Source organism: Pan troglodytes, chromosome 18, assembly GCF_028858775.2.
Source record: "Pan troglodytes isolate AG18354 chromosome 18, NHGRI_mPanTro3-v2.0_pri, whole genome shotgun sequence".
NCBI classification, from domain to species: domain Eukaryota; kingdom Metazoa; phylum Chordata; class Mammalia; order Primates; family Hominidae; genus Pan; species Pan troglodytes.
Genome location: NC_072416.2, coordinates 54,479,975 through 54,504,515, shown reverse-complemented (window position 1 = coordinate 54,504,515; position 24,541 = coordinate 54,479,975). Strand labels below are relative to the sequence as shown.

General features: G+C 39.5%; 2 protein-coding genes across 6 annotated transcripts in view; one reads left to right on the top strand and one right to left on the bottom strand.

Moving 5' to 3' along the window:
- Nucleotides 1-24,541, top strand: part of BBS2 (Bardet-Biedl syndrome 2) — a 50,875-nt gene that overhangs the window by 22,240 nt on the left and 4,094 nt on the right. For 2 of the 4 annotated variants that reach the window (XR_008540039.2, XR_010152347.1), the window contains exons 13-17: nt 462-593; nt 1,150-1,287; nt 1,947-2,059; nt 13,264-13,412; nt 14,136-14,359. Coding sequence is in view for 2 of the 4 variants with exons in the window: in XM_054669357.1 (XP_054525332.1) it covers nt 462-593; nt 1,150-1,287; nt 1,947-2,059; nt 13,264-13,412; nt 14,136-14,242 (639 nt within the window). In the remaining 2 variants the exon portion in view is untranslated. Of the gene's footprint in view, nt 1-461; nt 594-1,149; nt 1,288-1,946; nt 2,060-13,263; nt 13,413-14,135; nt 14,618-24,541 lie in introns of those variants that run through there. The other 2 variants (XM_054669357.1, XM_510980.9) reach the window with 1 other exon arrangement.
- OGFOD1 (2-oxoglutarate and iron dependent oxygenase domain containing 1) overlaps nt 21,457-24,541 on the bottom strand; it is a 26,206-nt gene continuing 23,121 nt past the window's right edge. For both annotated transcript variants that reach the window (XM_001135958.8, XM_009430845.5), the window contains exons 11-13: nt 24,013-24,135; nt 23,398-23,456; nt 21,457-22,919 (exon numbers count right to left, since the gene is read on the bottom strand). In XM_001135958.8, coding sequence (XP_001135958.1) covers nt 22,758-22,919; nt 23,398-23,456; nt 24,013-24,135 — 344 coding nt within the window. In that variant the 3' untranslated portion in view covers nt 21,457-22,757. The remainder of the gene's footprint in view (nt 22,920-23,397; nt 23,457-24,012; nt 24,136-24,541) is intronic.

Below are 24,541 nucleotides of genomic sequence, written 5' to 3'. Positions count from 1 at the left end.
GATATATCTGTGGTGTTTGCCCATGTATACTTCATTTTACATTTCTTAAAGAATAGAATGGAATGGTTTTAAGCACGCTACATTGTCCAGGTTATACCCACAGAAGAGCTGTTGTGTAACAGCATCAGCATCATACCTGAATCATTTGTACATTGCATATAAGACTATGTCTAAGTAGAAGATGCTATGAAATCATGTCTGCTGTGGGGCCAGGCATAATTATGAATGTTACTTAAGAGCATAGGTGAGGTGAGAAAAGGGAGGGTGACTAGTGTTTTAGTATTTTCTTGGTGTGGGATGAAGTATAATTCTTTTTTTTTTTTCTCAACAAAGCAGTAAAAATAGAAAGAAGGAGAACTCTTCCCTCAAGAATGGCTGTACCTTCATATCTAGAGGCACATTAAAAAAAAGAATGTCTGTACCTTAAAGATGGAGGTCATTTCATTGTGTTCATTTTCAAGGTTGTCGTATGGCTCGGTCAGAACTTTCTGTTACCAGAAGACACTCACATTCAGAACGCTTCATTTCAAGTGTGTTTCACATCTTTACGGAATGGTGGCCACCTGCATATAAAAATAAAACTTAGTGGAGAGGTAATGTTTAATATCATGGGGCATAGATTTCTTTTTTGAATTTATTTATTCAAACACTTAGACCATGGAATGAGAGGGGCATAGATTTCTCATGTGGTGTTTACCATTCAATCCAAAGTGAGGTGGGGGACATCAATGTCAAGGTCATAAAACCACATGTTTTGTTTTATTTTTTTCACATGGTTTAACTTAGTCTGTTAGTGTTACCATTTTAGACACTGGGGTATAATCTGGAATAGATGTTTTCTGCCTCCTTCCCTTCATCTCTTCCTTGTCTAATTTGGAAAGAATTGGGAATACAGAGGTCAACAAAAACATTTTCAATGTTTGGATGATTTTGTCATTTAATTTCTAAGGCCAGAGGATTTACCTTTTAGCTAGCTGCTGAAAATAATGCAGTTTGTAATTTCTTTGAGAGCTAAACTTTCCTTTTTCAACACTGCGTATAAATATATGCACAATAATTTTGTTGAGTATGGGGAAATTCAGGTACTATTTTAGCTAAGTTTGTCTAACATCTGAGGATGCTAAACTTGTCTATTTTTTCTCTGGGTAGATCACTATAAATACTGATGATATTGATTTGGCTGGTGATATCATCCAGTCAATGGCATCATTTTTTGCTATTGAAGACCTTCAAGTAGAAGCGGATTTTCCTGTCTATTTTGAGGAATTACGAAAGGTGCTAGTTAAGGTGAGGGAATGCGGTAGATGCATTTGTGAGAATGTGGTAGTCTAATAATATTTGAGGAGATTAATGGTATACAAATGTACTTATGTTATAGTGATGTTTTCAAGAATTTTTGCAATTCTTGAAGTAAAAATTGAACTAGTACTGGAAAGTTTACTACTTAAGGATTTATTTTATAAAAGGAAGTGTTTAGCTCCTGAGCACCATGCTTGCTTTGTTTGGTTTAAAGTGATGCATTTAAATATTAACATTTTCCTTTGTTAGCTCTTCATCTTATTTGTAGTATCTGCTTTGGTCTTCAGTTTGGGTCTTTCCAAAAACCCAAATTCAAGATAAAAGAGCAAAATAAAGATGATTCTGATTGGCCCCAAAGTATACAATATTCCCACTGCAAATCCCTAAAATATTAATATGTGTGTTGTGGGGGCTCCTGGTGCTAAAGCATGGGGAAGATTCACATGGAGTGTCCTGTTGAAATTGGAGGCAGCACAGATGAGCTAACTTGTTGAGACAGAGATGAAATAACGGGAAGTAGCTTAATTGGTATAAGCGAACAGGGGAAAGAAGGGGGTCTCTGTATCTGGTAAATAGTGTCTTTTCATTTGTCTGGGTTCAAGAAGTTTGTGAGGCCTTTTTCATTCCTGAGTGTTCATGGTCTCCAGGTGGATGAATATCATTCAGTGCATCAGAAGCTCAGTGCTGATATGGCTGATCATTCTAATTTGATCCGAAGTTTGCTGGTCGGAGCTGAGGATGCTCGTCTGATGAGGGACATGTGAGTATTTGTCATGGTTAGTACAGGTGCAGGGTTAAAAATGTGAGCAGTATGGAATAGCAACTCTCAGATGTTACCAGTAGAAGTATAAATTGTTACAGTGACTTTGGAAAATAACTTGGCATTATCAGTAAAGTTGAAAATGCATGTCCTCTATGACCCAGCAATTCTATTCCTGGTTTATAGCTTAGGGAAAGTTACAGCTTAGTTATATGTATGCTTATAAACCAGGATATTTATATGAGAATATTTGTAAAGGCATTGTTTATAAAAATCTCAAAGTGGAAACAATCCAAATTAGCATGAACAGTGTAGCGACAGTGGATGAATTGTGATATATTCATGCAATGGAATACTACACAGCAGTGAGAGCACATGAATCTCCATGACACATAAGAGCAAGGAAAAATCTGATAAGCATAATGGACACTGAAAGAAGACAGACTTAAAAGACTATAGAATGTATCCATGTGTATAGTTAGAGAAAAGAGTAAACTATAGTTTGGGAAACATGCAATAAATAAAAATATAAATTCAGGGAAGAGATTATATAAGATAGTATTTTCTCCTAGAGAAGGAGGGATTATGTTCAGAAAAAACACATTGGGAAACTTCCTGTCTGATGTCTTGTTTAACTTCATTAAATATTCTGTGAATTTTTCTGAATATGTAACATTTTACAATAAAAAAGTTAAGTATGTACAGGTCTTCCTTGGTGCTTGCTAGGATACCAAATTTACCTTGCCAATAAAATGTACTGAAAAAAATTCAGTAAAATAGTTAACAAATTATAGATGAAATTTATGTGTATATATTAGGGGCAAGAGTTCACTCAGAGTGCTGCTTGTGTTTTTTCCTGAGAGGCCTGAATTATTGGCAAATAATTATAATGGTTTTGCTCAGAGGTAAATGGTTTTTAAAATAATTGTATTGTTGAAAATTTCAAACACATACAAAAGTACTTAAATATAATGATTTCATATATACCACCCACCCAACTTCAACTGTTATCAACTAAAGACTGATCTTTTTTCATCTCTACACTCACCCTCTTTCCCTCCCAGGCACTAGATAATTTTGAGGCAAATTTTGGACATTGTGTAATTCTAGCCACAACTATTTCAGACAAAGGGCCTTTCAATATCATATATATATATATACATATATATATACACACACATATATATACATATATATACACATATATATACACACACACACACATATATACACATATGTCTGTATAAAAACCACAATGCCATATCACACTTAGAAAAATTTACAATAATTGCTTAATATTACAAATACCTCATCTGTTTAGATGTTCCCAGTTGTCTTATAAATGTGGACATGTGTGTTTTAAGTTGGCTTGCTCAAATCAAAATCCAGATCAAAGTCCATACATTGAATTTGGTTGGAAATCTTTTAATCTTTTAATCCACACTTTTGCTTGCCCACTCAGTCTCTTCTCTCCTTCTCCTGTGGGGTGCCATTTTGGATTTTGCTGGTGGTATCCTTGTGGTAATGTTTAGTATTATTCTTTTGTCCCCTGTGTAGAAAGATAATGGTAGATCTGGAGGCTTGATTAGATTCAATTTCAAATTTTGGCAAGAATACTTCGTGAGTAGTGTTGTTTACTTCCATGAGGAAGCATGCAATTTTTGATTGTTTCTTTTTATGATATTATCAGCCATTGATGATCATTGCCTAGATTCATTATTTCTTTTGGGGTTTGCAAAATAGTGATATTCTAATTCTGTTATTCTTTTCTTCATATAGTAGTTGAAATACTTCTATGAAAAATAATGTTCTCTCATGAATTAATGAATTATTTGGTTCCCTGAGGTACAGTTTGTACAGGAAAGACAGTTTCTTTATCAGCTTTAAAATAATGTGTTGGTCTCCAGCATGCACTAGGTGACCAATGAGATTTTTAAGTCCTTATATACTCATGTATTTGAACATATTTAATGTGTTTCAATTTATATCTGTTGTTATTATTTTTTATGGCTAGTTTTTTTTTTTTTTTTCGAGACTGAGTCTCGCTCTGTCGCCCAGGCTGGAGTGCAGTGGTGCAATCTCGGCTCACTGCAACCTCCGCCTCCCGGGTTCATGCCATTCTCCTGCCTCAGCCTCCCGAGTAGCTGGGACTACAGGTGCCCACCACCAAGCCCGGCTAATTTTTTGTATTTTCAGTAGAGACAGGGTTTCACCGTGTTAGCCAGGATGGTCTCGATCTCCTGAGCTTGTGATCTGCCCGCCTCAGCCTCCCAAAGTGCTGGGATTACAGGTGTGAGCTACCGCGCCCGGCCTTTTATGGCTAGATTTTCCAGTCTGTGGGCAATGGAAGTCTCTTTAGGTTGGATACAGTTGCCTTTGGACATTGTCCCATTAATTTGGTTGGTTCTTTGTTTTCTTGTATGATGAAATGTTTCAGGCTTATCTGGTACATTTCCCAGTCTTCATATGGAACCAGCCATTTCTCTCGAGTCCTGGTTCTTTTACATGAGAAATGGTATTTAGAGATCATGGTCTGACCACTAAAGATGTTCATTGCTACTGGGTTGATTATTGTTTTTAGGCCTTTTCAATGCGTAGAGCTAGGAAATTTTTTTTTCAATGAGAAAATGTGAGTTCATACTATTTACCATTCAGATTTATGAATATAGGCTCTTCGATTTTATTACTGCGTCTCTTCTCTCTCACATTGAAAATCATGGCTTCAGGCTGGGCACAGTAGTTTACACTTGTAATCCCAGCACTTTGCGATGCCGAGGTGGGAGGATCACATGAGCCCAGGGATTCGAGACCAGCTTGGGCAACATAGTGAGACCCAGTCTCTGCAAAAAAAAAAAAAAAAAAAAAAAAATTAGCTGGGCATAGTGGTGCATGCCTGTAGTCCTAGTTACTCAGGAGGCAGAGGTAAGAAGATCTCTGGAACCTAGGAGTTTGAGGCTGCAGTGAGCTATGATCATGACACTGCAATCCAGCCTGGGATGACAGAGCAAGATCTCTTAAAAAAAAGTGGGGGAATATCATGGCTCCAATCAGTATCAACATAACTATTTGCTTCATTTAAGACACAACATTTAAGAATATTAGCCAAGTTGTTATCAACAATATGATTGCTGAAAACAGTTTAAGATTTTTTTTGTGTTAATTCTTTGTGTCTTTAGGGCATATCCCAGCAGGGAGTTTCCGTCAAATTACTGTATCTTAAAGTCATTTGAGATTATTTCTCTTTTGGTTATGCCACAGATTTGATAGAGAGTTAGGTTCATTGTTTTATTTTGCTCTCAGTTTTGGAGGATTGGCATTTTTACCTTTTTGGTTTAATTCTATTACATATTTACTAAAACCTTTTTGTGATTCCAAAGTTAGATCTATAAGACAGGCATGCACAGAAAAGTCTAACTTTCCATTCCTGTGACCTTCATTCTGTTCTCTCTCTTTTACTATAAATAACCAGTTGAACATTTAAGTATATATACACAGATACACACAGATATATACAGACACACCCCTCTTCATGTATTAGATTAAGTCATAGTATGTATACATCTTTTTCTCCACCTTGGTTTTTTTTTTTTTTTTTTTTGAGACAAGGTCTTGCTGTCACCCAGGCTGGAATGTAGTGATGCAGTCACAGCTCACTGCAGCTTCAACCTCCCGGGCTCAAGGGATCATCTCACCTCAGCCTCCTGAGTAGATGGGACTAAAGGCATGAGCCACCAGCCCGGCTAATTTTTTATTTTTTTGTAGAGACAGGGTCTCACCACGTTGCCTGGGCTGGTCTTGAACTCATGGGATCTACTGATCCTCCCACCTTGGCCTCCCAAAGTGCTGGGATTACAGATGTGAGCCACTGTGTCCAGCCTCCACCTTGCTTTTTACATTTAAAATATATCTTGGAGATTTCTCCACCATGGTGTAGAGAAATACATCTCATTTGTCTTTACGGCTACATAGTACTCCATTTTCTGGCTGTTTTTCAGCCAGTTTCCTCTATTTGGATTGTTCTTTTGCTACTGTAGATAATGCTTAAGTGAATAGTTTTGTTATGTAAATCTTTTTATATTTTTGCCAGGATAGTTTGAGAAAAAGGCTTAACAAATGGGATTACTGCAGTAAATGATACCTGCATACAGAATTTTGCAAGTTCTTGTCAAATTCTCCATAGGTGTTACCTCATTTTGTATTCCCATAAGCAATGTATGAGAGTGCCTGTTTCTCTTCAGCCTTGCCAGTGGAGTGTGTGGGCATACTCCAGGGGATGAGAAATGGTCTCTTAGTTTTAATTTTTATTTTTTAAATTTTATTTTATTGTGGTAAGACCACAGCATCAGATCTACCTTCTTAACACATTTTTAAGTGTATAATACATTATCGTTGACTATAGGTGCAGTGTTGTACAGCACATCTTTAGAGCTGATTCTTCTTGCTTAACTGAAACTGTTGGTAAGCAAATTCCCATTTCTTCTTCCCCTCTTTCAACTATCATTCTACTCTTTGATTTTATGAATTTGACTATTTTAGATACTCCATGCAAATATATAATATTTGTCCTTCTATGACTGGCTTATTTCACTCAGTGTAACATCCTCAGAGTTCGTCCATGTTGTCACATATTGCAGAATTTCCCTCTCTTTTAAGACTGAATAGTGTTCCATTGTTTATATGTACTAAATTTTCTTTATCCATTCACCTGTTGATGAACATTTATGTTTTCTCCACATGTTGGTTATTGTAAATAGTGTGGTGATGAACATGGGAGTGCTAATAGGTCTTCAGGGTCTTGTCTTCAGTTCATTTGGATAAATACCCGGAAGTGAGATTGCTAGATCATATATGGTAGTTCTATTTTTAATTTTTGATTAAATTTTTAATATTTAATCATTAAAAATTAAAAATTTAAATTTTTAATATTTAAATGTTTTCCATAGTGGCTGCACCATTTTGCATTATAATCAACAGTGTACAAGGGTTCCAATTTCTCTACATCCTTGCCAACACTTGTTGTCTTTTTTTTGATAATTGTCATCCTGACAAAGGTGAAATGATACTTCATTGTGGTTTTGATTTGCATTTCCCTGATGACTAGTGGCATTGAGCGTCTTTTTATATACCTGTCGGTCATTTGTTTTTCTTGTTTGGAGAAATTTCTATTCAAGTCCCTAGCTCATTTTTTAATTGGATTACTAGTGTTTTTTTTTTTTTTTTTTTTTTTGCTGTTGAGTTGTAGGAGCCATTTATTATGTTCAGTATTGGGCATTTTTCGTTGTTTTAATTCAGGGCCATTTGCGTTTCTTTTTTGTGTGAACTATTTGTCTGTTTACATATCAGGTACTGTTTTAGTCCATTTTGTGCCTCTATAACAGAATACCCGAGAATGGGTAATTTATAAAGGAAAGAAGTTGATTTAGCTTATGGGTCTGTAGGCTGGGAATTACAAGAAACATGGCACTGGCATCCGCTTGACTTCTGTTGAGGGCCATGTGTGAAGTCAAAACATGGCAGAAAAGGTCAAAGGAGAAGGGGACATGTGTGAAGAGGCAAAGCCTGAGGGGTGCCCTAACTTTATAACAACCTGCTCTTTTGAGAACTTCATTCCTGCATGAGCGAGAACTCACTCCTGAGAGATGGCATTAATGGCATTAATCTATTCATGAGGGATCTGCCCCCATGACCCAAACACTCCCTACTAGGCCCACCTCCCAACACTGCTGTGCTGGCATTTCAACTTCAACATGAGTTTTGGCGGGGACGAACCACATCCAAACCATAGTGGGTATATTAATCTCTTATGTGTGATATGAGTTGCAAATATGTTTTCCGGAGTTTGTCATTTGGGTTTTCCCTTTGCTTAGATTTTTAAAAAATTTTGCTTTAATGGGCCAGGCGCGGTGGCTCACGCCTGTAATCCCAGCACTTTGGGAGGCTGAGGCAGGTGGATCATGAGGCCAGGAGATCGAGACCATCCTGACTAACATGGTGAAACCCTGTCTCTACTAAAAATACAAAAAATCAGCCGGTCGTGGTGGCGGGCGCCTGTAGTCCCAGCTGTTCGGGAGGCTGAGGCGGGAGAATGGTGTGAACCCGGGAGGCGGAGGTTGCAGTGAGCTGAGATCGCACCACTGCCCTCCAGCCTGGGTGACAGAGTGAGACTCCATCTCAAAAAAAAATTTTTTTTGCTTTACTGTTGGTTTTACCTTGTAAGAGCTTTTAAAATTTTGTATGTAGTCAAATTATAAGAAAATTTGACTACATTAAGAAAATGTAAGTCATTTTCTTAATACTTTATTTATTTATTTTTGAGACAGAGTCTCACTCTGTTACCCAGCCTGGAGTGCAGTGGCGTGACCTCGGCTCACTGCAACCTCTGCCTCCCAGATTCAAGTGATTCTCCTGCCTCAGCCTCCCAAGTAGCGCTACCACACCTGGCTGATTTTTGTATTTTTAGTAGAGACGAGGTTTCACCATGTTGGCCAGGCTGGTCTCAAACTCCTGACCTCAGGTGATCTGCCCGCCTTGGCCTCCCAAAGTGCTGGGATTACGGGTGTGAGCCACTGTGCCCAGCCACATTTTCTTAATACTTTTACATTTTGAATTACTGTTAGAAAAGTTTTCTTTAACAGCAGGGTATAGAGTAATTCACCTGTTTTCCTTTAGTACTTGTACATTTTGCTTTTTTACATTGTCTCTGTTCCGGTTGGAGTTTATCCTGGTGTTCATATAAATAATAAACTCAGTTTTATCATTTTCCTTATGACTATCACATTATTATTATATTATTATTTGTGTGTGTGTGTGTGTGCGTGCGCGTGTGTGTGTGTGTGAGATAGGGTCTCACTGTGTCACCCAGGCTGGAGTGCAGAGAGATCACAGCTCACAGCAGCCTCGATCTCCTGGGCTCAAGTTATCCTCCCACTTCAGCTGCTGGAGTAGCTGGGACTACAGGTGTGTGCCACCATAGCCAGCTAATTTTTGTGTAGACCCAGGGTCTCACTCTGTTGCCCAGACTGGTCTTGAACTCCTGGGCTCAAGCGATCTGCCTGCCGTGGCCTGTCAAAATGCTGGGATTTCAGGCGTGAGCCACTGTGCCTGGCCACATTGCATTATTTTAATACTACTACTTTTTTTTTTTCTTTGAGATGGAGTTTCGCTCTTGTTGCCCAAGCTGGAGTGCAATGGCGCTATCTTGGCTCACTGCAACCTCTGCCTTCCTGGTTCAAGCCATTCTCCTGCTTCAGCCTCCCGAGTAGCTGGGATTACAGGCATGCGCCACCATGCTCCGCTAATTTTTTTTGTATTTTTAGTAGAGATGGAGTTTCACCGTGTTGGCCAGGCTGGTCTCAAACTCCTGACCTCAGGTGATCCACCAACCTCGGCCTCCCAAAGTGCTGGGATTACAGGTGTGAGCCACTGTGCCCAGCCTGATACTACTTCTTTTAAAGTTCATCATGCTTACAATGATTTCAGATACTGCCCTTATCATATATCATATTTCTGTACACAGTTGAATCTATTTCTGGATTTTCTGTACTATTCCATTGGTCTGACTTGTCACTTCATTTGACAATATCATTCTTTTTTTTAAAAAATTATTTTGAGACAGAATCTTACTCTGTTGCCCAGGCTGGAGCACAGTGGTGTGATCACAGCTCACTGCAACCTCAGCCTCCCAGGTACAAGGGATCCTCCTACCTCAGCCTCCTGAGTAGGTGGGACTACAGGCACGTGCCACCACACCCAGCTAATTTTTTTTTTATTTTTGGTAGAGACAGGGTCTCACTATATTGCCCAGGCTAGTCTCAAACTCCTGAGGTTAAGCCATCCTCTTGTCTCGGCCATTTTTTTTTTTAATGTTTGGCTGGGTGCAGTAGCTTATGTCTATAATCCCAGTGCTTTGGGAGGTTGAGGCATGAGGATGGCTTGAGGCCAGGAGCTCAAGACCAGCCTGGGCAACATAGCAAGACCCCATCTCTAAAAAAGAAAATAGAAATTTCATTGTGATATTGTGAAACATATATTTGATCTTCAACCCTGTTTCCTGACATAATAACTCCTAAAATCTTAGGATCTCCAAAGTGATGTCTTTTTGTATGCTATTGATTGGTTTATGGCTGGCAGCTCCTAGGTAGCTTCAGGATAGGGGTCAGTCACCGGAACGACCAAGGCAGGATTAGAGGATTGGGACTTTCTGCCCACCCCTCTCCCAACCTCCAGGGAGTGGAGAGGGGCTGAGAGTTAAGTTGATCACCTATGGCCAGTGGTTTAGTCAGTCATGCCCAAATAATGAAGATTCCATCAAAACCCAAAGGGACAGCATTCAGAGATTTTCTAGACATCTGAACACACAGAGTTTCCTGAAGGTTGATGCACCTAGGGAGGGCATGGAAGCTCCAAGCGCCTTCCCTAATACTTCGTTCTATGCATCTCTTCATCTGTATCCTTTGTAATATCCTTTATAATAAACTAGCAAATGCCATTAAGTTTCCCTGGGTTCTATGTACTGCTCTGGTAAATTAATCAAACCCGCAGAGGGGGTCATGGGAACCCTAACTTGAAGCAGATCAGTCAGAAATTCTGGCAGCCTGAACTTGTGATATGTGTCTGAAGTCGGGCAGTCTTGTGGGACTGAGCCCTTAATCTGTGAGATCTGACAGTGTCTCCAGGGGAATCGTGTCGGAACGGAATTGGAGGACACCCAGCTGGTGTCTGCTATAGAACTGATTGTTTTCTTGGTGTGTGGGAAAAACCTCTACACAGTTGAGGACAGAAGTCTTCTGTGTTGATTGTTGTCGTGTGGGAGCAGAGGAGGAACAGTTTGTTTTTTTCCCACTCATGGTGAACTACACAATGTGAAATTTACCATCTTAACTACTGTATACTACTTTTAGTGTACAGTTCAGTGGCATTAAATACGTTCATAATGTGTAACTATCACTACCACCAGCATCTCTATAATTCTTTATCTGTTAAGCCTGAAACTCTGTACCTGTTAAACAGTAACTACCCATTCTCCCTTCCCTTTAGCTCTGGCAACTACCAGTGATGGTGCCATTCTTTCATGTATGGATGTTTTGTATGTTTCAATATCTGGTGTGGGTAGGTGCCCCGTCCCCAACCCCTGTTGCTTTTCTTTTTCATGGTTTTTCCTAGCTACTTGTGCTTGTTTGTTCTTTCCAATGAATTTCATCAGCAATTTTTGTAGCTGCGTAACAAAAATAGGTATTTTAATTGAGATGATGTTAAATCTATTAACTTAGGGAGAACTGACGCTGCTGCAGTGATGTTCGGTCTTGCTAGCTAAGAACATGCTATGTCTTTATATTTACTCAAGCCGTGTTTTGTGTCTTTCTGGAGTGCTTTCATGGTTTACTCTTGTAGATACTGGATGTTACCAATTTTAAGTTTCTGCTTAGGTATTTTCTGTATTTTTAGACAATTATGAAATATTTTATAATTGTAAATATTGTTTACATTATCTTATTCTATAATTATGGTTTTGTGTTTGTACATATGAACACTGATTTTTATCTGTTGATTTTATAATGTGCCCTTTACTAAACTATCTTATAGTTTTTCCAGATGTATTCTTGTATCATCTGTAAATTGAGATAGATATTTGCTCTTTTTGGCCAACTATCTGTAGGGTCCCTAGTTTCTCTATCTCTCTATCTCTCTCTTAAGTCAAAAATGGTTGCTGGCTTTAGGCATTTGATTGCAAAATGTCAACTTTTTTTTTTTTTAAATCAAATTAATTGATATATAACTCATACATGCAGAACATTTATGCTTTTAAGGTTTACAGTTTAATCAATTTTGAGAAACTTATGTAATCATGTTGCTACTACTACAATCGAGATATAGGATATTTCTATCACTGGCCGGGTGGCTCACGCTTGTAATCCCAGCATTTTGGGAGGCCAAGGTGGGTGGATCACTTGAAGCCAGGAGTTCGAGACCAGCCTGGCCAACATGGTGAAACCCAGTCTCTACTAAAACTACAAAAAATTAGCCAGGTGTGGTGGCGGGTACCTGTAATCCCACCTATTCAGGAGGCTGAGGCAGGAGAATCACTTGAACCCGGGAGGTGGAGGTTGCAGTGATCCGAGATCGTGCCATTGCACTCCATCTAGCTTACTGGGCAACAAGAGCAAAACTCCATCTCAAAAAAAAAAAAAAAAAAAAGAATATTTCTATCACTCTTGTGACTGTTTGTATCAATACCTCTTCTAACCTCCAGTTCCTGGAAACCACTCATCTTATTTCTTTTCCTGTAGTTTCAACCTTTTCAAAATACCATATAAATGGAATCATACTGTATCTATATCTATATATCCTTTTGAGTCTGGCTTCATTCACTTACATAATGTCTTAGAGATTCATCCATGTTGCTGCATGTATTTGTAGTTCCTTTTTTATTGCTGAATAGTATTCCATTGTATGGATATATGATATTTATCTATTCACCAACTGAGGATAATTGGGTTGTTTCCAGACTTTGGTGAGTAGAATAAAGCTGCTATAAATACTTGCATAAAAGTTTTTTATAGACATAGGTTTTCATTTCTCTTGGGTAAATACCTTACAATGGGATTGCTGGGTCATACATTGTGTGTTTAACTTTATAAGAAACTGCCAAATCACCTGTCAAAGTAGTTGCAGCTTTTTGTATTTCTGTCCACAATGCATGAAAGTTCCAGTTGTCCCACATCTTTGCTAGCATTTGGTATCTTCAGCTATATTTTTCTTTAGTCATTTTCATTGTTGTGTAGTATAGATCTCATTTCTGTTTTAATTTTATGACTTTGTTTTAAACCTTTGATAAAACACAAGGCTGAGTTGTCAACCAGGCCACTTCAGTCTAATGAATATTCATCTGAAACTTGGAAGGTGGGCTGTCACCTTGCTCACTTGTCCCTACTCCCAGCACAGTGGGCTTGAGAATTCTTAACCACCTAAATCAACCATTGACCAGTAACCAAGGAAGGCCACTTGTCTTTTGTTTATTTGGAAGGAAAAGAATATTTTTATGGAACTTATCCGTATTTTCAAAGCAAACTAGCAGTTACTCGATTTTAATGAAAATATAGCTTAAAAATGGTGTCTTTTCTTTGTATGTCTAAGAAGTTTGCAAGTTTTTCTTAAGCTTGCCATATCAACATGAAATGATGTCAAATTTCTACTGCTTTGCACAGGAAAACAATGAAGAGTCGTTATATGGAACTCTATGACCTTAATAGAGACTTGCTAAATGGATATAAAATTCGCTGTAACAATCACACAGAGCTGTTGGGAAACCTCAAAGCAGTAAATCAAGCAATTCAAAGAGCAGGTCGTCTGCGGGGTAAGTCTCTTTTCATAACACTGCACTTTGATCTGTAATGTTTTTGGTGGAACTCATTGAAGATGATGGTAGCATCCAATAATTCATATTGGGGCTGAAAGTAGCATACCTTTCACACTCCAGAGCTGGCACCAGTCACTTATGTTTCAGTCAGTCAGCCTAGTGTTTGGCTTTTGTCTCCAGACTTCAAAGGGAGAGAAAACCTTCAGCTCCTTTTCTTAGACCTTCCTGCATCCTCTAAAGAAAAACCTACTATATATAACCCAAAGGAAATATATAAACATATATATATAAATAAAACCATCAAGGCCCAATTAGCAAAAAAGAGACTGAAAATTAATGCTAAGTGTCTAACTTAAAAATTTAGAAAAAGAACAATAGGATAAACCCAAGGAAGCAGAAATATAGCCAGAGATTTATACCTGAATTCTGCTGTTTTGGGTCGATGCTTTGTCTTCTTTAGAAATAATCTTTGCTAGGTGACTATGAGCTTTGATCCTTTTCTGTAAAACCGACTGTTGGTTTCTAGGTTTGAGACAGTCTCTAAGTCAGTTTTTTCAATAATTCCCTCACCAAGTTATTTTTTTTAGGGAATGGTAAGATAAATCATATTTCAAGTATAACTCTTTTCCCTCCTGGTTTTATGTTGTTTTAAAACTGACCTCTAATTTTCTAATTTCATGTCTAACAATCTTTTGGTTCCTGATGTTTCTTCTTATGCAGTTGGAAAACCAAAGAACCAGGTGATCACTGCTTGTCGGGATGCAATTCGAAGCAATAACATCAACACACTGTTCAAAATCATGCGAGTGGGGACAGCTTCTTCCTAGGAGAGGAAAATACAGGTCATGAAGTTCCTGGCAAAGATTTTCTGTTAAAAACCTATGCTGGTTTGCTTTGGATCACACCCTGGTGAACCCTGGGTGCTAAGAACGAAAATAACCTTGGTGAGTTGTACAAATTAAAGACAGAACTACATGTGAAGATAGACTTGCTTTCTATTTTTAAATCAGTAGTAGTACTGTTGCTGAATAATACTAGGTTTTTATGGAATAGGATGAATGCTTTTGAAGTATTAGGGCTTCAGAGTCCAATTTTTGCTTATTTATGGTATATAAATACATATTTTTTTCTTGAAATTGCAATTGAGTTTGTACTTTTCAAATAGATTATCTACTTTTTCATTAAAATGTAAAGATGTTAAACTTTGTGTTGATTGATTATAAAATGACCACCAAATCAGAATTGCCCATTTGTATTTTGTAGAGAAAAAAATGTGGGCTGGGCGCAGGGCTTATGCCTGTAATCTAGCACTTTGGGAGGCCAGGGCGGGCGGATCATAAGGTCAGGAGATCGAGACCATCCTGGCTAACACGGTGAAACCCCGTCTCTACTAAAAATACAAAAAATTAGCTGGGCATGGTGGCACTCACCTGTAGTCCAAGCTACTTGGGAGGCTGAGGCAGGAGAATTGCTTGAACCCGGGTGGCAGAGGTTGCAATGAGCCGAGATCGCACCACTGCACTCCAGTCTGGGCGACAGCAAGACTCCCGTCTAAAAAAAAAAAAAAAAAAAATATTTGGGCTGAGCTCAGTGGCTCACACCTATAATCCTAGCACTTTGGGAGGCCAAGGCGGGTGGATCCCCTGAGGTCAGGAGTTTGAGACCAGCCTGGCCAACATGATGAAACCTGGTCTCTACTAAAAATACAAAAAATTAGCCAGGTTTGGTGGTGGACACCTACAATCCCAGCTATGCAGGAGGCTGAGGCAGGAGAATTGCTTGAACCCAGGAGATGGAGGTTGCAGTGAGCAAGATTGCACCACTGCACTCCAGCCTGGGTGACAAGAGCAAAACTCTGTCTCAAAAAAAAAAAAAAAAAAAAGTGGATATTTGGATTTGTGTGCTTTTTAATCACTGAAAGATGGGTGCAAACAACAAATTTACATTAAGGAAGAGTCAATTTAGAGTGATTACTTTGTTGGGCTAATGTTAGCTGCTGTAACAAATAGACCTCAAAATCATAATGACTCATTTTTCATTTATTATGTAAGGATTTCTCCATAGTTATGCAGGGACCCAGGTTCCTTTAATCATGTGGCTCTGTCATCCCCTAGGACAAACTTTTCTACCTGAGTTCACTAAAGGACTAAGCCTAAGGAAAAAGGTTTGGGTGACTAGTTTCACATTCAGTACATACAGTGGAGGGAGGTCTTAGGGCAGTGGGGCTTTATTATCTCACTTGGAACACTATTTGACAAGGGCTGTCCTAGGGCCTTGTGGTTATTTACAGCCATGTGCCAGATAATGAAGTTTAGGTCACCATAAGATTATAATACTGTATTTTTACTGTACCTTTGTGTTTAGATATGTGTAATTACACAAATACTTAGCATTATGTTACAGTTGCCTACAGTATTCAGTATAGTACCATGCTGTACAGATTTGTAGGCTGGGAACAACAGGCTATACTGTATAGCCTAGGTGTGGAGTAGGCTATACCATCTAGGTGTGTATAAGTGCACACTGTACAATGTTCACATGATGACAAAGTAGCCTAACAATGCATTTCTCAGACTGTACTGCTGTTGTTAAGCAGAGCATGACCATATAGCTGAGCCGGTAGAAGAGAGTAAGAGGGAAACATGTCTTCTTCTTTTAAAAGTGTGGTCTGAAAGTAGCACACTATCATTTCCACTCAGAATTCCATTGAGTCACATGACCACATCTGCAGGGGAGGCCGGGAGATGGAATCTAGCTGTGTGCCTGTAGGAACGCTGGTATTTGTGCCAATAGCTAGTAGTCTCTTCCCTAGGAAAAATTTCGCCCTAACGTAGATTTCAGGACTGGTTTAATGAGTGAAACTTCAGTTAGTTTTAATATCTTAATAGCTGTTTAGGGGAAGTGGAGCATTTCCCTGAGGTTAGTAAACATTAATTTTATTGATTTTGATGTGGCCACTTTACGATGGCCCCTCCTATATCTGAAATGTAAGCCTTATGGAGTCCTAATTATGAGAATATGCTAATACTTGTGTTTTTCATTTTCAACCTATAAACTCAAGAGATTACTGTATTATTTTCAATCTCCAAAGTAGTAAAGTATCATCGTAAATCTGCCTCACACAGAGGTTGCTGTGAGCCGAGATCACGCCACTGCACTCTAGCCTGGGTGACAGAGGGAGACTCCATCTCCAAAACAAAAATAAATAAATAAATAAATGTGCCTCACAGAGGAGGAAACTGAGGCATAGATAACCTCCTTTTCAGGTCACAGAGTTAGTGACCTGTGTGACCTGTCTAGTGACTCAAGAGGAAACTTGAGTCCTACTGTTGAGTCTTTGTTTTAACCATAGTCTAATTTATACCATTTGAGATTAAAATCTCTAGTTGGTGCTAGTTTTAAATTATATAATGCCATTCATTTTTAGGGAGTCTAATAACATAATCTCATCAAAGGTCACTCTGTTGTTCTTTAGCTAAAAAACTTCCTTCTTAGACCTAAAAATACTCATGGCCAGGCTAGAAGGCATTGACCTGCAGAAAGACATATTAAGTTGTTCTGATTCATAGGTTATTTTCACAGTAATTTGATCCTGTTGATGTTGGTGTCTGTTTCACAGATGAGGCTCTGAGCTCTAAGACAGAGTGTCCTGTACAGGGTCCCACAGCTGGGTAAGCCCTGGTGTGAAGGAGGTGTTGGAAACAAGTAGTCACGGCCTCTTCTACTCCAAACTTCCCAAGCAAGTAAAGACTGGCTGAAGTGAAAACATTCATAAAACATGCAACTACCTTTTTTCCCCCCACTTAGAACTCATCCTGTTCAGCTTAGGAGTGAGGAAAAACTGGACAAGGAGAAATGAGTTTATCAGTAACTTCTCTATTTTGTTGCCATATGTTTCTATCCTGATAGAATCTGAGTACTTCCAGAAGCTACAGCAAAGCTGTATTTCACTGCTGAATTACATTGAAGCTTTAAGTGAGCACTGAGCTGTCATTTAAAAGCTGACTTTGAGGATTTTGATATCTGAGAGAAAGCTTTCAGTACCATAATTCAGGTTCTGAGGATTTTTAAGAGTATAATTTGTATTATTTCCCACCATGACTGCCTATCCAGTACCTCAAAGCCCCGCTCAAATGCTCTCTCCTTAGGTGACCTTTCCTCTCCCATGTTTACTCCTTAACCCTTATTAAATTCTTTACTTAAATCTTAATCCCCTGTTAAGCAAGAATGGTGTCTGCATCTTAACCAGCGTCACCCTCGCCCCAGTGCTGAGCCAGTGCCTTGAGCATAGAATAGCATCTGCCGCTCTGCTTGGGATTGTCTGTCCTTAATACGCCTGTCAGCAGCTTCAGAAATCAAAGAACTAGGAACTTTAAAACTATTATGCAACCCTAGAAGTGTTTTACAAGAAAGATTTTCAACATTGTTATTAATGTTTCAAATTTTATAATTAGCAGTTACAGATCTGCCAATGCACAGTCCTGTCATTATAGAACTAAATTACCTCCAATTTCATTTGGAAACTCAAGTACAGTAAGACACCCATTACAGCCTGGTGTTTCGCATTTTGCCTCTTTTCCATCTGGCCCCTGCCCACACTCTATGCTCTAGCTCCTAAGTCATCTTGTAATCTGTACAGTACAGAATCTGCTTTTCCTAAAAGTGATGTCACATGGACAGTTCCCAAGTCGTTTTTAAATTGTCTTTGTGGACTGATTTTGCATCAGAAAGGGAATCATCAGGACACCCATTTCCATGCAGACTGGAGAGCCCTCCTCTGGCATCACTTCACTAGATCTCCTCGACCCTTTTCAACAGGGTTTGTGCTTCCTCATTGTTTAGTAGTGGTTAAGTATGTCATGGTGTTGAAGCAATAATGCACCCCAAAACTTCTTATTCAAGAAATACTGCCAGAACTTTGGGAGGTCAAGGCGGGTGGGTCACTTGAGGTCAGGAGTTTGAGACCAGCCTGGCCAACATGGTGAAATCCCATCTCTACTAAAAATACAAAAATTAGCCAGTGTGGTGTTAGGCACCTGTAATCCCAGAATTGCTTGAACCTGGGAGGCAGAGGTTGCAGTGAGTTGAGATCATGCCACTGCACTCCAGCCTGGGTGACAGAGACTCCGTCTCAAAAAAAAAAATAAAATAAAAAATACTGGTCTAGGAGAGGTAACCCAAACTTTGTTTTTTTTTTTTTTTTTTTTTTGTGTGTGTGTGTGTGTGTGTGTGTGTGGGTGGGGGTGTCCTGTGGGGAAGAAACCCACATTCAGTGGAATTTTGAGAGGCAATCTTTAAACAGTAGACAAGCGCAGTTCAAAACTAACAGATTCTTTCTTTTGGAACCCTACTTTTCCACATCTTTAAAATTAAGGACTAGTGTTATTTATAGGGTACTTCCTTAGACATTTTATTTTTCTTCTTATTCAAAGATGCAAATATGTTCACAAGTTTTGTTAAAACGTTCCTAATTTCCAGTATGGTTAACATATAAAGAAGTAGTAGTGAAGTAGTCTCTGTAAGGCTGTTCTCTTCCTGTCCAATGCTGGAGCTTGAAGCCCATAGGGCGGGTAGTCAGAAAAGATGTGGAGTTGGGGAGAACAAGCTGCAACCCACAGGCATGGGCTGGAGCCCGTGAGGATGCTAAAATCTGTCCGTTCTTGTTGCTTCTGACCTTGATGGTGTGGGCATTCTGCTGAAACTGAGACCCTTCACAAAGGAGCTGAAGGAAGATCCATCCAGGGGAAGGTGGAGCGTTTGCAGGCCCAGGCACAGGTGTGGTTCACACCAGCAAGGTGTGCCAGCTACTCAAGGGCTGCTGCTGCATTGGGCCCTGCAGATCTGGCATAGGAATTTGTGGCTCATCCTAACCTGAGACATAGGGAAGAGAGTTTTGGGAAATGTAGTTCAGTCTAGCCAAGTTGATACATGACAAAGCTACCAGTGGCTGTCATAGGATGGTGGGATTTCAGGTGATCTTTAGATATTACATGTTATTACCTCACAATGAGCATGTGTTATTTATATAGTCTGAAAAAACAGAAAGCTATTTTTTTTGAGACGGATTCTTGTTCTGTTGCCCAGGCTGGAGTGCAGTGGTGCGATCTCGGCTCACTGCAGCCTCTGCCTCCCTCCTGGGTTCAAGCGATTCTCCTGCCTCAGCCTCCCAAGTACCTGGGATTACAGGCATGCGCCAGCACACCCAGCTAATTTTTGTATTTTTAGCAGAGATAGGGTTTCACCATGTTGGCCAGGCTGGTCTCCCAACTCCTGACCTCAGGTAATCTGCCAGCCTCGGGGCCTCCCAAAGTGCTGGGATTACAGGTGTGAGCCACTATGCCGGGCCCATAGAGCTATTTTCTTTGGGGATAAAAATGGGAGTTATAAGAATTGGAGACTCACTATTAAGAATAAAGAGAGAAACCATGTATTTTACAGGTGAACATCATAGCTTTTATCTGAAAGAGGTATAAAAAAGATGCCCATGTTCTAATTCTTCTTTTGCTACCTAAGAGTTGTTGACATTGGCCCCAGGCCCTAAAAAGCAATCAAGATGCAAAATGAAGTACTATAAGGAAAACAAACTTCACTATCACTGTGTATCTATCTTCAGTGCAGAAACACAATCTTTTAAGTTACACCATCCTTCACAATCTAAGAGGTGCTGCTGTAGATGATGTAACTGACAGCAACATCAGAGTTGGGCTCCTAGGGATTCTCTCCCCTCAGACAGACACCCGAGTCCCTTTTTGTAGTGTATAAAAGATGATTATGTGTTGACAGATCATAAACACACTGAGATAAAGGAGACACTAAAAAGCACATTTTAACACTTGTGAGGTATTCTAAGATTCAGATTTGGCTTTCCAGAATTGGAAAATTGGCCTTGGATGGTGCCTACAGCCATGAGTCTCAAACTATTTTCCAAGCTTGGCACACATGACAGTTTCACCTACCCAAGCACTTTTCCCTGGGTCTTCCTGGAGTTATGCCGCCGACACCCTTTCCCCTCAACTCATGAAAACACATCAGAAGGCAAGTGAGTGAGATGACCTTTAGTCAGCTGGAATATAGAAAAGGCAAGCTGTGACATTAACCATTAGTAACAAAGTATTCGCAATCCCACTTGAGTGTTGCTACACTGTGGTTAAAAAATTGTGGTCTCCAGCCTGGCCAACATGGTGAAACCCTGTCTCTACTAAAAATATAAAAAAATTAGCTGGGTGTGGAGGCAGGCGCCTGTAATCCCAGCTACTTAGGAGGCTGAGGCAGGAGAATTGCTTGAACCCAGGAGACAGAGGTCACAGTGAGCCGATAGCATGCCACTGTACTCCAGCCTGGGCCACAGAGTGAGACTCCATCTCAAACGCAAAAAAAATTGTGGTCTCCAAAATAGTATGGTGTAAAATGGTTCGTTACCATATGCATAGGGGAAGACAATGTTAGAACTAGTTCTAGATATTTCTTTTTATCTCATCATTTAAAAATTAGTGTTTTATAACAGTAAGTTATAGAACTAATATTACTACATGTGTAAAATATATAAATACCCATATCAAGGGCATACCTGCTAAAACATTTCTTAACTGGCTAGGGTCCAGAATTAAACCTTTTTGAAACTAAACCTAAAAGCCAAAGCGAAAGTCATTTTCATTTAAATGCAAACTTCAGAAAAGAATGAATACTCAAAGTTTTAGGAGATGAAAGAGAAGAGTGGTTAAGTTTAAAGGCCCAGTGCTTTTTCTATTAATTAGTAAAACCCACACTAAACACTACTGCAAAAGCTAAAAATAAATGTAAAAAAGAGAAAGGAAACAGAAGACTCTATTGGGATGGAATGAGAACAGCATCTTTCATCCACCCATGCATACCCACACACAGGTAATTATGATGTAACTCCCTGGAACAGTTCAAGAAAAAAATTAACAAGATGCACAGCCTCTTGGCATTCTGATGTGGTTTTAGCATTCCGTCTCTTAAAATAAAAAGCAATTAGTTATATAGTTGACCCTACAGTATTTAGGAAAACAGAAGCAACATGTGAGGCTAAAATCATTTAATTATACACAGGCCACAATTGCAGGATGGAAAGGCAGTGGGCACTTGGAAGTGACTACACATGGCAATAAGCAGCCTATCTTCTTTACCAACCAGAAGTTTCTTGGGGCATGTGATGGTAGGCCAGACCCTTTCCAAGGGAGTAATACTACACTAAGCCTACACTGTATTGTGAGAGTCATGGTGGAACAAGGCCACAGGCAGTGGGAGGAAATGTGATGACTCACTGTGTCAGAATTCTAAGGCCCAGCATGATCAGGATGTAAGGCTCCATAATTTTCTAAACCAGCATGATTGAGAAGAACAAAATTCTGCAATCATTTATGTTATGTTTTTTTCTTTTTTCTTTTTTGAGACAGAGTTTCACTCTTGTTGCCCAGGCTGGAGTGCAATGGCACAATCTCGGCTCACTGCAACCTCCGCCTCCTGGGTTCAACCAATTCTCCTGCCCCAGCCTCCTGAGTAGCTGGGATTACAGGCATGTGCCACCACGCCCAGCTAATTTTGTATTTTTAGTAGAGATGGGGTTTCTCCATGTTTGTCAGGCTGGTCTTTAACTCCTGACCTTAGGTGATCCGCCTGCCTTAGCCTCCCAAGTGCTGGGATTACAGGCGTGAGCCACCATGCCCGGCTGCAATCACGTATGAGTTTTTCTAAAAAAACCGAAACACTGGAAACATGGATGAATCTTAAAGACTTTATGCTAAGTGAAACCAGTCACAAAAGGACAAATACTGTATGATTCCACTTATATGAGAAATATGAGTAGTGAAGTTGATGATTGATAGAGACAAAAAGTATGGCTGTTGCTAGGGGAAGGGGAGGTGGGGAGTTATTGTTCAATGGGCACAGAATTTGGGAAGATGGAAAAGTTCTGGAGATGGATGATGGTGATGGCTGGACAACAATGAGAGTGTACGTAATCCACTGAATTGCATATTTAAAAATGGGTAAGCTGGTCAGTTTTATGTTATAAATATTTTACCTCAATAAAAAAAAATTGAAGTTAAAAATTCACTGAAGAAGCCAATATGGAAAAAGGACTCAATGTTAAAAAAAAAAGCCAACTTTTTTTTTTTTTTTTTAATCAAGAGATAAGTACGTAGCTGCAAGCTCAAGGTCTCGGTTGAGGACAATCATTATGAGTCCTAGTAAAAGACAACCAGTTTTAAGAACACTGTCAGGCAAGGTACCATGTAGTTCTCCTTGACTCCATGCTTAGCTCTTCCAGACTTCCCAGTAATTACGAAGGGTCACGTTTTTGTTCAGCTTTGCCCAGTGCTGTCATTCATAATAGATGAATGAAAAGTCCCAGAAACCTGTTCTGTTTGGGAAGGTTTTCTTTTGTTCCAGGCTTCGGTGGTTAATATGCTTGACAAATTTCAGAGTCTCTCTATCTCTGTAGACCAATGCCAAAGAATTGCTTTCTGGATTCACTGTTAGCAGCTGAAAAAGACAAATACAGTGACACATCAGAACACAGAACTTATTCTCAAATCTTGGATGATTAACCATGGAACAGATGGTTTCCATATCAAGCACTTAATCTGGGGATAGAGGGGTCCTCTGAATGAACATTTACTAGGGGTGGCTGTCAAGCCATTTTCCAACAAGCCCTATTCCAGCATATACCTAGAAAGGTACTTACCTATTACATTTATTTCTTACTACATTGTAAGATTTGTGGGAATGCACCATATGGCTCTTAATTTGGAATTTCTCAGGAGGGTAAAATAAATGCTTACTGAGTATCCTTTAGCATCTTTATTCCATCCTGAGTATTTTCTACTAGAAATTAGAACCATTGCCTGGCAGAGATTTATTAGCTGAAGACACTGGTAGAAGGTCATAAAAATTGGGTCTTTGAAAAATGAAAGCATTCTCAATAACTAAAAACGATAGTTTGCTATCAGAAGAAACTTACCTCTTCATCTTCACCTTTGGCAATGTAAGAAGTAAAACCGCCATATTCTGGCTCCCAGCCTTACAAGAGAAAAACAAACAGCATTCAGAAAGCTCCTATTGAAAGAGTTGCACCATCTACTTAAATCACTGATCCCATGCTGCTTAACAGTGGGGGATCTGGGAGTTCAGCAGTAACTGGTTCTATGACTTATGAGCTTGAACTTATCAGCTAGTTTATCATGGATTGCCTTCCCCTAAATGCCTAATTTCCTGAGACAGCTGAACTGAAATGCAGTCTTATTTCAATAAACTTTGAATATGAAAATTAAGAGAGAATTAAATGCTAAATATTCCCAGAAGGGCAATTACATAAAATCTATAGATCTGGGAGCACACTTAGGGGAAAATTATGGTGTGGTCCATCTCCCCATTTCCTAGTCACAGATATAAATCCTATTTTGAGCTGGGAGACTGGAATTCATGACCCGTAAAATCCCTTCGACTTTGAGATCCCATGATGTGAGATTCTGAACTAGGCAAATTACTTATGAATTGGTTCAGCTGGAAAGGGTCCCTCAGAAGAGACTGCCCCTCCTACGGGGAATAATCCACCGCTTGCTTTCCTCCCTCTTACCTTCACAGCCACAGTACAGAATTAAGTCTAGGGCAAATTCAGCCTTGCTATGGTCATGAATTAAAGTATAGTGACCGGTCTTCCAATGCCTCAGTTCCCCTTGGCACATGGGAACACTTGATTCTAAGGAAAAAAAAAAAGATGAGAAACTTTAAAAAATAACCTTGATAGAACTGTTGGATTGCAAGGGAATGATAATTAGGAATGATACAGCAACACAGGGAAACCATTCCCACAAACCTTTGATTGAAGTGCTATTCTACCAATCCAGCCTTATAAAAGATTGTCAGGAATTACCAGCTCTATTTTGGGGTAAAAAAGTTGAATTTTGGGCCGGGCATGGTGGCTCATGCCTGTAATCCCAACACTTTGGGAGGCTGAGGTGGGCGGATCACCTGAGGTCGGGAGTTCAAGACCAGCCTGACCAACATGGAGAAACCCCATCTCTACTACAAATACAAAATTAGCCAGGCGTGGTAGTGCATGCCTGTAATCCCAGCTACCCAGGAGGCTTAAGGCAGGAGAGTTG